Source organism: Gordionus sp. m RMFG-2023, chromosome 2, assembly GCF_954871325.1.
Source record: "Gordionus sp. m RMFG-2023 chromosome 2, tfGorSpeb1-WG-v2, whole genome shotgun sequence".
NCBI classification, from domain to species: Eukaryota; Metazoa; Nematomorpha; class Gordioida; order Chordodea; family Parachordodidae; genus Gordionus; species Gordionus sp. m RMFG-2023.
The window spans coordinates 18,993,759-19,007,307 of NC_088776.1; the positions used below are offsets into that span (position 1 = coordinate 18,993,759).

Consider the following 13,549-nt stretch of genomic DNA (forward strand, 5'->3'; position numbering starts at 1 on the left):
TTATATTACAAAAAAATAACAATATATTTGTTATAATTTTATTCTGTATTTATATTAAACATAAACAATTTAATACTTACCCTGACGGGAAGGGGACGAGGGGTTAGCGGAAAAGTAGCATTCATCCGAGAGTAGAGAGTCTGAACTTTCGTCAAAACTAGCGAAAAGTGATGGTTTTGATCCGCAAGTTTTTTCTTCGTCAAACGAGATATCCGATTTCTAATTGAAAATAAAAATAATGGTGTAAGTTATGTAATATTTAGAAGAGATACAGTAATAAATCTCGTGAAAATGCTTCTTCAAATATAAGCGCAAAAAAAATTGTAATATGCTGGTTCAATATTATTTTAAACGATTTTGGTGTATATTTGTATTATTGTAAAATTCTTTATTCATATATTATTACTAGTTGTAAAATATTTATTTATTTGGAAGATTAATCTGGTATGAGTTTATCATAGGCGTAGCTAGGATTATCCATGGGAGCATATGCGTAACTAGGATTTTCCTATGGGGGGAGAGGCACTATTAGGAGGGATCCCATAAATTTTATTGAAGGTCTTTAGGGTAGGCCTTTGGCTATATTAAATTTTTATAAAAATATTATTAGAGTTTCACTTACATATTTTTTTTTAAAAATTTTGAATTATAGTCGTTAATTTAAAAAGTTATTGATTTTTACTAAAATTTTTCAAATTCTTCTTTGTAGTGATATATTGGGAGATAAAGGTAGGGGGGGGGGGTGAAGGGGGAAATTTTTATTAGCTTAAAATGATATTTACAAGAAAAGACGAATTCGCGATGGGCCTCTTGGCTACGCGCCTGCGTTAAAATATCTTTTGGGTGACCTTTCCCAAAAAATTTAGTATTGCTTTATACACGCTTTGTTGCCGAGTTAAATTTTACACTTCATTTATTTCTATTAGTTTAAAATATAATTAATGAAAACTTGCAAGGAGGAAAAAGCGAATAATTTACAATATTTTATGTTCATTTTTAATAAGTTCAACAGTTATGTAGTAACTTTCTAAGGCGGCGCAATTACAACAAAAATAAATAAATAATAGATCTGCAATTTATAAAAAATATACATAATGAATGGGGTTGTTTATATATGTCGTATTGGGATATGGTGTCTTTGGGATGCGGAACCTCTTAATTTTATATCATTTATTGAGAACGATTTGTAAATTTAGAAAACCTGATTTGATCGGAAATGTATTCCAGCATATGTAGAGCAACTACCCTATGAATTTGAGATAATTTTTGCCATAAAATTATAAGAAAAACCAATATAAAAATGAATATAAAGTTAAATATGGTTCAAAGGTTTATGGCAAAATTGTCTGAAATTCACGAGTACTCCATACGCTGGAAAACATTTCCGGTCAAATCAGATTTTGCAAATTTTAAAATCGCCTTAAATGATTTAAAATTAAAAACTTCGACTTTATGAAACAAGAAAAATTGTGACTTTCGGCCGACCTCTTTCAATTTCAACGATTTGTAGGAACATTATATATATATCAGTTATATTCAAAAACAAAATTTTAATTAAATCTGCTCTTTACCTATGTTAAATAATTAGTTTCCATTTAAAAATTAAATTATTTCGAATAATGAATTTGGCAATAATAAAGTGATTATGAGAAAAACATCAAAATTATCTTTTTTAAAAAAATACGAGTCATCTTATGAACAGAAGAAATTTGAAATTAATATTTCGAAATGAATAGGAGAGCTTCAATTTTTTGTTTACTTATTTTCTAATAATTTCTTCAATAATTAACGAGAATGGGTAATTATTTAAAAATATCGCGAATAATATATACAAAGGTATAGATGTTAAATGAATGTTGCGATGCAATAAAATGCTTTATTTATTAATGTTTAAAATAATTCAAAGCATTATTATTGATTTATAAGTAATATTGACATGTAGTGACCGTATAAATAAAGAAAGAATACCTTGTCTTCCTCATTGCCACCATTTTGCATAGAATAATCTCCATCGTCTTCAAGCAAAGCTTTGTAACTAATTCCTTCAAAATCCGACATGCTATATAGGCCAGCAGAACTCAGGTCATTTTCGACTTCATGACTTAAGGTATTCACCTCTGATGGTTTACTAACAGCATCGTAAATTTTATCTTCGTACTGGTAATGTGGAGAAACTATAAAGCGATAATATAATTTTTTTTACTTTGGATTAAGTTTAAATTTATTTTTAGTTAATAAGTTTAATAAATCTTAAAAAAATATACTCAATAGAAAATCATTAAAAAATTGTAACCATCAATTTAACTCTTAATAATGTTATTAGTATTGTCTAAATATATAATAACAAATCTTTTTTTTAATTAAAAAAAGGTCTAAAGGTAATTTACATGGATTCACAATAAGATTGGCATCTTTGCCATCATTGAGTGCGTATAATTTATTCGTGGTCGTAACTTGAACTTCTGATAAACTCCATTCCGTCATACTATTAAAGGGATCTGTTACAAATATATATTTAATTGTGATGAATATTATATGATCTTGTATTAATCAGGGTTGACATGATTAATTAATAGACAATTGAGCAAGAGTATTTGAACTACCAAAAATATAACGCTAAATAAAATATTCGCTTTCGCTAGGCTAACTTTGTTTAAGATATAATGCCTTTAATGCAAGGGTAATTACGCGTTGACATTATGCCCAGAACTCTGCGAGGATCACATTAATGTTGGTCTCTATTTTTATCGAAAGGATGTCTTAGCCAGAAGTAAAAATTTTAAAGTGCAGATAGAGCATAATTTTCACAATAATTCATTGGTTATTTACAGCAAAAATGACAGGGTTTACAGTAAATTAGATCAATGGTCTGGGATTAAATCACTACACAAACCAAAAAATTTTTTTAAAAAGTAGCCGCAGATCTCTACCATATGAATATTTTGTCGGCTAATTCAATTCACTAAATTAAAGCAATTAATGATTGCACTATAAGGTTATACAAATTCATAGTATAAATTATAGGGCTTGGATATGTATATGTAAAAGTGCTAAAAAATATGACGTTATGGTGTATATGAATATCTTTATGAGTTGCATTTGTTTATAATTAAGATATAGCCCGAGGTTTGAAAGTACCGCAATAAAAAAAAGATAAAGATTATAGAAGTAAAGAATAAAAATATAAAAAATGAAACAATATTAATCTCTAAATAAGTCACTACTAAAAATTTTAATATATTTATTCGAAGTATATAATTTTGATTGATTAAATATTACCCATTAAATGACGCCTGAGTATTCTAATAATTAGAGCTCTGCTCGAACCGGTCTAAATTTGACCAAATTCGGGTGGGTGGGACTCGGACAGAGATTTTCTCAAACTCTGTAGGATTTCGTTTATATTAGAAAGTAAACATAAACAAGAATCTAATTTGTTAAACAACGGTCAATTCATTATTAAAATACAATAAAATCCATTATAAATATATTAAGGAATATAATCAAGAGATCGCCTCCAATATTCTAAATATTCACACCTAGCAAGGAACTATCTAGTTAGCTTTAGAAAAAAAATATGATTCATGCTGGATTCGATAACTATCGGATTAGTAATCTACACTTACCGACTAGACCTCTGACGCTTTCAGATTTATTTTAATATATATTATAATCATGTGACGGGTCGATCCTAACAAAATAAATAAAATACCGATTCGTCCTAGTAGTAACTAACAATAAGCGACCTTAATCTTAAAATTTATTTCTAACCAGATTTAACCATCGAGAAAATTTAAATTTTTTTGTTTCCTATACAATTTTGGATTGAACATGGATCATTTTTAAAAAAATTTTAGATCGGTGGGACAAAATTTAAAAAAAAGAAATTTCAGATCGGGCTGGAGCTGAAAAATAGGTCCGATGTACTCTACAATAATATGGTGATAAAAGGACCAACTTTTTAATAAAGCGCATTCCTTTATTCTTAATCGGAGCCTATAACAAGTAACATTTTTAATAAGATTGGTATAAAATATATACAGTTGCGAGTTATGATTTTAAAATGAAGAGTTGAGAGGTGGTAATTTTATGAGCATTTTTCATATCTTTGGTCCTCTTTGTTTTGTAAAAATGTCGGAGTGGCATATTATATTATTTTTATATTTACAGGTCACATGCCTAGTATTGTTAAACGGCTCGATTTTTTAAAGCGGCTAACCTAATATTTTAGCTAAAAAATATTACGCCAGCTATGTCTTTTCGTTAATAGATGTTTAAACCTTGCTGCAATCTATGAGCAAAATCTCCAGGCCTGTGTAATATTTTTGGTTTAACTATTGATCGTTATTAAAAATTGCTACGTTTAACAACATTATGTATGCCCCTTCCGATACATCAGATAGTTTAATATCATTATCAAGAAAAGAAAGGCAGGGGCTATGTGGCTAGTGTTGTTAATTTGTTTGGTTGTAAAATTTACGACCCAATTTGGTGCTCATGATTGCTCCGAGCATGAACCCGGGGTTCAAACTAGCATTGTTAAACGGCTCGTTTTAAGCCGATTTAGAAAAGGCTAACTCAATATTTTAGCCAAAAAAATATTTCCTAAGGCTCGAGATTTAGCTAATAGATGTCTAGACCTTTGTGCGATCTATGAGCCAAATCTTAAAGGCTTGATAATATATTTCTGGATAAAATACTGAGTTAGCCGTTTACAAAAATTGGCTAAAATAGAGCCGTTTAACAACACTAGTTCAAATTAAGAGCAAAAACCCATTTATTTTTATTTGTTTTTTGTTGAACTTAGGAAATTAAATGTTCGATATATGAATCAATCGAGAGCTAATCAAAAGATCTATTCATTAGGATAAGAGTTTCCTCTCGATGAGATAATCTAGGGCTGGGGGGGGGGGGTCAGGAATATTTTTAACAACACAAAAATTATATGGGTATTAAATAAGGTATTTTATTTATACAATCATAATTATTATTCTAAGTGGGCAAGTCTAGGTCTTGAGAGTTCAGGAATATTTTTAACAACGCAAAATATTGATATGGGCATTAAATAAAAGGTAATTTAATTATGTTTTAATTGTAATCATAATTATTATTCTAAGTAGGTGGATCTAGGTCTTGAGGGGTCAGGAATATTTTTAACAACTCAATATTGATATGGGTGTCAAATGATGGCTTCAATGGACGGGGTTCTAGTTCTAGCCTAATTTTTATGGGGGTTTAGACCCCCAAGTCTAGACCTATCCATTATTTTAACATTGGGAGGGTTAATAAATATTTTTAAAACAATGTGTGGGCGAATTTTAAATGTTTTAGCGTGTAAGGAGCAGAAAAAACTTATTTATTAAAAATCATTTTTATTTCATAATTTTGCATATTTTATAGGTTTAAAAATAAAAATACATTAAAATAAAATAAAATAAGAAGCCAAAACAACCATTGAAATAATTTTAAACAATGAGCGGATAACGATGGGCGGGTGAGAGAAATTCTCTTTTAAATAATTGCCGGGCGTTAGGGTTAAAACCTGCCCATTGCATACCTCTAGTTCAAAAATCTGGCAGGTCAAAAAAAAGGAAGATTGGAATAATAAAATTTAACTTTTAAAAAAGTTAATTTAAGTATAATTTTTAAATTATCATATTTTTTATAAACTAGCGTGTTTTTAAATAGGACAAATGAGCGGAATAAAATTATTAAAACTTAGATTAATTTTTTCCTAAGCGGTTGTCGGTGCGCCAAATTCACAGGTGCCTGATAAATTTGCGGCGCCGAGAGGCATTTTAAACTTTTATTAAATAAAATTATGCATTTTTATATAATTGTCGCCAATAATATATATAAGCAAATAAAATATTTAGGTAATATAATATACATTAATTTAAAAATTAAATTCATCTAAATGATAATTGTCGTGAACAAATATAATTTTATCAAAATTGATAAAACATAAAATGTTCTTATGGCGTTAAGTATTAATCGAGAGAAAATATTATTTCGCTAGGTATATAAGTTGCAGGTATACAAAGAACTTTCCTAGCTAAATTAGCAAGGAGTGATCGAGATATTTATAATATATGGGCTCAGTGGCGTAGACAAAGGAAGGGTTAACCCCCCCCCCCCAATAACCTCCGAATTTTTTTTAAAATATATTGTTAAACAAAAAAGATAGTTTTACAAATTTTAATTTATTTTTTATAATTTTTAATTAAAATAAAAAGTATTCAATTTGGTAAAAATAAACTGCAAACTTTTATTTTCTTTTACCAGTTGAGTCTGAATTATTAATTACACTTGAAAAGCGAGAGGATATTAAGAAAATTCCAGAGTTTTACTCTGATGATTTATCAGGATCGTATGATAAGTTGCTTTGTGATGTCGAATTTTGGCATAAAAATCTTGACAGAATAGAGTAAAGACAAAAAATGCTTTGCAGACCTTTTCTTAGTGTAATTGCTCTTTAGATTCCCTGCTTAACATCAAAACATGTTTTTTCATTTTAGCTACCTTACCGATTATTAGGAACTGCACTAATGAAAGGTCTTTTTCAACTTTGAAAAGGTTAAAAACCTATTTAAGAAATAGCACCGGTGAACCGTTTAAATGGAATAACCCTATTAAATATTTATAAGATTATTCTAGGTAAAAATTTGAATTAGCCAAATCTCAGAGAAAAGTAGATCTCTCTTTATAAATTCAGATCATAAAATTGCAATATGATTATACGTTCTTAGTCATAATTTTTATATGCAAAACTTAATTATAAAAAATTCTGTCATAATATTTTTTATATCATACTATTTTTAATAAAAGTATTACATTAATAAGAGTTATATATATTTTGATAATATGATCATTTGTATTAATTATAATTGTTAAATTATATTTTTTTTTAAATACCGTTATATGCAACAAGAATTACTTGTATATATTTTATATCTTTTTAAAATAGTTATTTACAATAAATTTTTAATTAATAATCTGAATAAAATTTATATATTTTAAATTTATTTTATTGTATATTATTAAAATAAACACATAGTTAAATAAAGGGATGTTATTATACTATTTAAATATAAATAAAAATAATTATTTTTAACATAGAATAAGATATATTGAGTGATCATAAAAATGGATGATTGGTGGGGAAGGGGGGGGGGGTTTCTTTTTCTACACCGAATGGATTAAATTGATTTACAATAGAACACTAAATATTGATAAAACTTTCAGAATAATGCTTTCAGTCGTAAATTAATCATAAATTTGGCCAAAATTTTGTTTAATATTTTTTTGTTTATGCTAGCTACTTTAGCAATTAGACACTAATAAAGCACAAAATATTGGCAAATTTTAAAATTACTATTTTGTTCATTCAACTTTAACAAAGATGATATAAAGATAGCTACTGAAAAATAATACTTTGGTATTTTTTAGGGATCCGGCCAAAGGAGAGGGAGTTTCGCCCCCAAAAAAAGTTTTAACCCCCCCCCCCCGCCATGGATAAATCGTGGCTACGCTACTGTATGGGTTTAATGATTGAGCCTTATCTATAATTTATCTTTCCTGTATTTCGATCATTGTCAAGGTTTAAAGTCTTTGAGGCACATCTCGTCTTAAAAATGCTGAAATAAACATTGGATTTTCCCTAAATTTATTTTTCGTCTATTTTTATTTCTTTAAATATATTTTAAGGAAGGCTAAAATTATTCTCAGTGTGCTAGTTTTTGATGATTATCATAAATTTTTAAATATTCTAAATTATTAAATGAAATTGAATTTGATATTTTTCTTTTTGGATCGTAATTCTAGGTTCTCATTTTTAGAAAGGCAAAATATAAATTCTTATATAACATTTTTAAAAAATTAAATATAATTCTAAAAATAGATGCGAGGCAAACCTTTTTAAAATTATTTATTAAATAAAAAATGGTTAATAACGATTTAAAAATTTTTTTTATATATTTTGCATAAAATATAATTTTTTTATTTCAAAATTGTATCTAAGAGTTATTCAACTATCCTTTAGAGGGTTGAATTTGGTATCGGCTAAGAATATTGGCAGATACTAGGAATGCATGATTTTTTACTATGAAAAATCTATCAATATCCTGTCAAACTTTAATTTAAGCCTTCAGAAACTACTCCAAGATTATTTTTTGAAGGCCAATCTGAATCGGCCGATACAGATCCGATATTATTAATCTGACTTGGTTCGTTAAACACATTTATATTAAAATATTTCTTATACAATAATAAAAATATCTTCTCAAATTTTTAATTATCTTATCATTTTAAGTTTATTTATTCATTTATATTCATCAATGTAAAAGTATATTTATATTGATAAATCATTTATTTATATTAGTAAAATTGTAATAATTTTTTCGTTCCAATTTTATTGTGTTGAAAGTAGAATCCCATATTATGTGATCAATATAAATTGTTAGAACTTTTTAAAAATTGTCTTTACAAGTTTTAAGTTAATTAATATTCTTAAAAAAAATAAATTATGTGAAGCTTGCTAGGTAACCATTTACAGGCATGGCTCGATTCATTTATGTAAAAAAAATTATTTCCTAGTCCATCTACATCTAGGTTTTCTTTAATTTGGTTATTTGGTGGTCAGGGGGTTGATAATTATATATACAATAAAAAATGAATAATATTTCTACTATTTCGCAATATATTACAATTCACGAAATTGCCAAAACAAAATTTTTTCCTCTAGCTAGGTTGATTAACGTTTGTAATTTTTTCAAGATATTTCGAGTCCTGGGAAATTACTTGTGAACGAGTCGCGATTTAACTTAATTTATCAGAAGACTATGGCTATACCAATATTAAATATCGGATCAGGCCGATACCTGTTAAAAACCGATCTGATCTTTTTACTTTTCTTTTTTTAATTATTTTATGTATATTTATTTTACATTATATTTTCTAAATTTTTTTTAAAACAATGCAAATGCACAACACCCTTTAAATTTTATTTATATTTTAAAAGTTTTTTTATAAAAATAAAAAGGAACACCCAAAGTTTTATTTATTTTAAATCTTTTTGAATAATTACGCCAATTTTATTATTTATACCTTAAATAAAAGAATTTTTTTAATGGTACTGAATTATGGAAATATTTTACAAAAGACAAGATAATTTTGCAAAATGCGTTATCTAACTGTGTTATTCTTACTCTATATAATAGAAGATAAAATTACCCAATTGGGATATGAACAAGTATTATAGATTTAATACTAATATTAAAAAATATTGGATCTATCAAATTCTGATCTTATCTCATCCTTTCCAAAATTTAGGAAAAGTTCCAACACAATTTTGGTTTAAATGGTGTTAAAATCATATTTCTGTGATTTTTCAATAAATATATTGCACTTATTTATGTTAAAAAAATCTTTGTACTTCATATTATTTTAGTTACATTTAATTAGAATAAAAATAGACAATTACTAAAAAAATAAAAGGTTACCAATGTTCCCAAAAATATCGCTGTTAACGGACGTTTGTTTAGACTTTTTATCAAGGGAATTCAATTTTTTCGAATTAGGACTAATGTCTAACGTTATAAATTCATTTTCCAAAACTCTTTCCCCAAAATTTTTCCCAACTTGTTTATTCGATTCCGTGCTCAGATTCCTAATTCTCCATCCTTCCTTTCCTCCCTCTAGTTCATCCTTCGCATTATCAAACCACTAAATAAATTGTGTTTTTTAACAAAGATTAAACAATTTTTTTTATTATCTAATTTAGTATTTATAAAAAATAGTTTATTAATTATACTGGTCGATAAAAATTTAGCTAAAATTAAGGTAGCTGCTAATTATATAAATTCATAAAATTTTAAATTCCGCGAAGGAGAGCGAGAGCGAGGAAGGCGAAAGATTCTATTTTAGAGGGACATAAATGCTGTCTATTTTCATTTTTATTATTTTTTTTAAATTCGATTGATATATTATATAAAATATTTGAAAAATTAGTAGGTTTTATAAAATGTGTAACAATTTGAGAAGGGCGCGATTGGTAATATAATTTTTAAATACAAAATATAATTCTTTTTTTCTAAACTCATTTTACAATAATATCATATATACCATCATTTCATTTCGTATAATAATAAAAATTAGTTAGTATAAAAAAAATATACATCAATTATGAGATAAAATTATTTTTTTAGTTTATCACAGGTAGTAATATAGATAGAGACTTATGAACTTTTAAGAGAACATGATTATTGCAGGCGAATCCAAATTGACCAGAAGCACCATAAAATGTAAAATTTTAAGTATAAAATCGGATTCTTGTTCACTTCTATATATTTAAATTTGAGAATAAAAAGATGTATTTGCCTAAAATTATGATGGTACAAAATGTCAAAAAATTATGAGAATGCACCTAGGATATATTAATATGTAGTTGTTAATGGAAATAATATATTTAGGTGAATAAAAACATTAGTCATTTTTCCGTGACAATAAAATATATTTTAATGTTAATTGTACTTTATAATTATAAAAATGAGAATTTAAAAAATGTATTGTAGGTGTAACGAGAGGTAGGGATTTATAATAAAATGTTATTATGCAAAATTACAATTATGAAAGTTATGGATAACGTGTGAAAAGTTGGTTAAGGATGCTACTCGTCGGAGAGATAACATGGCCGTTTAAATTATTAATGTTTAAGGCATTGTACTGATTTAAAGGGGAATTGATTAAAGTATTGAAGTGATCTAAAGAGGGGACTGATGGTGCGTCTCTGAGTAAGCTGTTATTCGCATTCCACTGATTGGGAAATTTAAAAATCTTACGTGTTTCAAGTATCATTTTATTCACATTTTTACAAGTAGAGGAATCCATAAAATCACTTTCAGAGTCTTCACAATAATCAGAGTCGTAAAAATCTGATATTGCAGCTTCTTTCCTCTTTACACGTTTAGAAGAACTATTCAACATGCTACGGTTTAAGATTTCGAGATGGAAGGTGTGGTCCTGTTCCTGTTTGCAATTATTTTTTCTCCATTTTTTATTGTCATTCATTCCTTCACAGTTATTATTCTTAAATCTTCCCTCCTCGGACTCCTTTCTCACTCTCTTTCGCGGACCTATATTAACCTCGTCTAGTATAGAGTAATCAACGGATCGATCCCGGCCATCAATTTTCTCTATTTTATAATGTAGTGGACGCACACATACAATGTTAGCTTCTCCTAACTTGACCCCAATTTTGTTTTCTGTCTCCTTCTGGTTGGAAGGTTTATTACTATTCGGGTCTGTTAGTCCAGCAGAGATTTCAGTCATTTCATCTATTAAATCATTTTGAGGTTGTTCTGATTCCATATGTCTGATGGGGAATAAATAATATATAATCACCAAATAGAATGTCAATATAATCGATTTCTTAAAAAACGTCATACCTTATATTCTTTCAGAACCATGAATCTTAAACTACCATTGAAATTTAAATCTGAATAACCTAGATTAATTTTACATCGAGAAAAACTCATTTTTAGTATAGATTTTCTCGCAACTTGAACATATGCGATATATTTACCATTAAGGAGTGTGATTGGTGAGCCAAAATCTAACTGAGTTAAAAATTTCCAAATATATGCATATCTAATAAACTATCTATATGAGTTTTTAAAATAGTATATCAGAATTCATATTTTTATATTACCATAACCCTAATTTAGACTGATTGGTAATCTAAAACATGCAATCATTTTAATGATTACAAAAATCTTATATACAAAATTCATATCAATCATTTTGACGCTATTTATTCAATTATAGGCTGACTCGATTAACTAAAATTTGAATAAATTTTAGTTTCTGGTGGTCATTTAATAATTTATAAAATGGTACCCAATTGAAAAATAAATTTTATAATAAGATAAGGGATACAACATCTCTTTTAAAAAAATTAAATTATTTTTATTATGATCATTATAAAATTTAAAATCCATTAAACACATTTAATAAAAGTTTTAATGTTATTAAAGTTTAAATATAGATTTTTTTAATAAACAAAAAAATAAAAAATATTAGAAATAAATATATGACAATAAGAAAACGTAAGAATCTTTTTGATGAAAAGAAATCTTAGATAGAAACGTTCCAGATAATTTATTATAAAATATATTGTATTGGGATATGGAATTCATGGGGAATTCGGAATTTCCCAATTTTAAATTAAATGTTAAAAATCAGATTTGACTGGAACTGTATTCCAGAATGAGTACCAATAATATTTATTTTTTTAAATAATTTTTATCAATTTTGTTTTAAAATCGTAAATTTTTCCGCTAATATAAAATGGATCTATTTATATTTATTTGAAAATAAAATTAATTAGAAAATTTAAAACAGTTAATTTAAATATACAATATATTTTCAAAATTTGGGTAGTTTTTAGTAAATCCTTAAATAAATGACGACTGAGCAGTAAAAAATTAAGTCATTTCCTATTCTGATCCCTATATATACAAAAATATAAGAAATAGGAGAATAATATTTTTACCAAAATAGATTACATAAATCTTAGCATACGTTTGATACCAAATTTATAAAAATATAAGAAATAGGAGAATAATATTTTTACCAAAATAGATTACATAAATCTTAGCATACGTTTGATACCAAATTTATAAAAATGAAATGAGGTAGGCCGAAAATAGTCTTTTTTTTAAAAAAAATACAATCCCAATCCAAAGCTTTTGGTGTAAAATTCAATTACAAAAAAAATGCAATAAACAAACCCATTAAAGCAAATTTCAACTTTGTCAGAGACAACATTGGTAACTTCGTTTCCATCACCCTTGTTATCTAGTTTAGATATAATAGTATCATCTCCTTTCACATTATTAGAATCGCCTGCTATATAGTGCAAATTAACAGAGCTATCATTATAACCAATTCCTTTATCTATCGTAGTCTCGTTATTTTTGTCAGGAATCTTAGTCGTTATTTTGTAAAGCAACGGCTCTATCTTTTCAATTCGAGGCCTTTCCTTGTCACCTGTGCTTCCATTCATTTTGACCCTTCGATTAATCGCAGGAACTATCTTGTAAAGCAAAGGTTCAATCCTATCGATTTCAGGTCCTCTATAATCCTCTTCCATCATCACCTTTTCGTTGCAAAGGGTTCCCCAACCAAAATCAAGGGATGGGAAGTTATCACCATTCTGGTTATCAAGCTGTTCAGGGCCGAGCCCAGCTTCCTGAGCCAGAGCAATTCTAAGCTCATCACACACTAACAAATAATTGAGTCGGTGAAGCAAAGCCGGCAAGCAAACAGTTTTGTGCCAGAGTGGTGAAGAGAAAGGATGTATCCTACAAAGTTCAGGCACTAACATTTGTTCCCTACGGGCCACGGTCATTTCCTTACGTTTGGTAGCTTTCACAGAGTCATGAGAGGTAGAAGATGTGGGAAGTAATGTGCCTTGTCTTTTTTAGTGAAGTAAAGAAAATAATAATAAATATACCAAATGTATTAAATTTTAAGATTTTACTATATTTAT

At 27.3% G+C, this 13,549-nt stretch overlaps 1 protein-coding gene across 1 annotated transcript in view; it reads right to left on the reverse strand.

Annotated features, from left to right (window-relative positions):
* LOC135925485 (endoribonuclease Dicer-like) overlaps nt 1–13,549 on the reverse strand; it is a 45,039-nt gene that overhangs the window by 5,071 nt on the left and 26,419 nt on the right. The window contains exons 17-22 of the mRNA XM_065460835.1: nt 12,789–13,475; nt 11,143–11,371; nt 9,501–9,723; nt 2,388–2,498; nt 1,969–2,174; nt 81–219 (exon numbers count right to left, since the gene is read on the reverse strand). Of these exons, the coding sequence (XP_065316907.1) occupies nt 81–219; nt 1,969–2,174; nt 2,388–2,498; nt 9,501–9,723; nt 11,143–11,371; nt 12,789–13,475 (1,595 nt within the window). The remainder of the gene's footprint in view (nt 1–80; nt 220–1,968; nt 2,175–2,387; nt 2,499–9,500; nt 9,724–11,142; nt 11,372–12,788; nt 13,476–13,549) is intronic.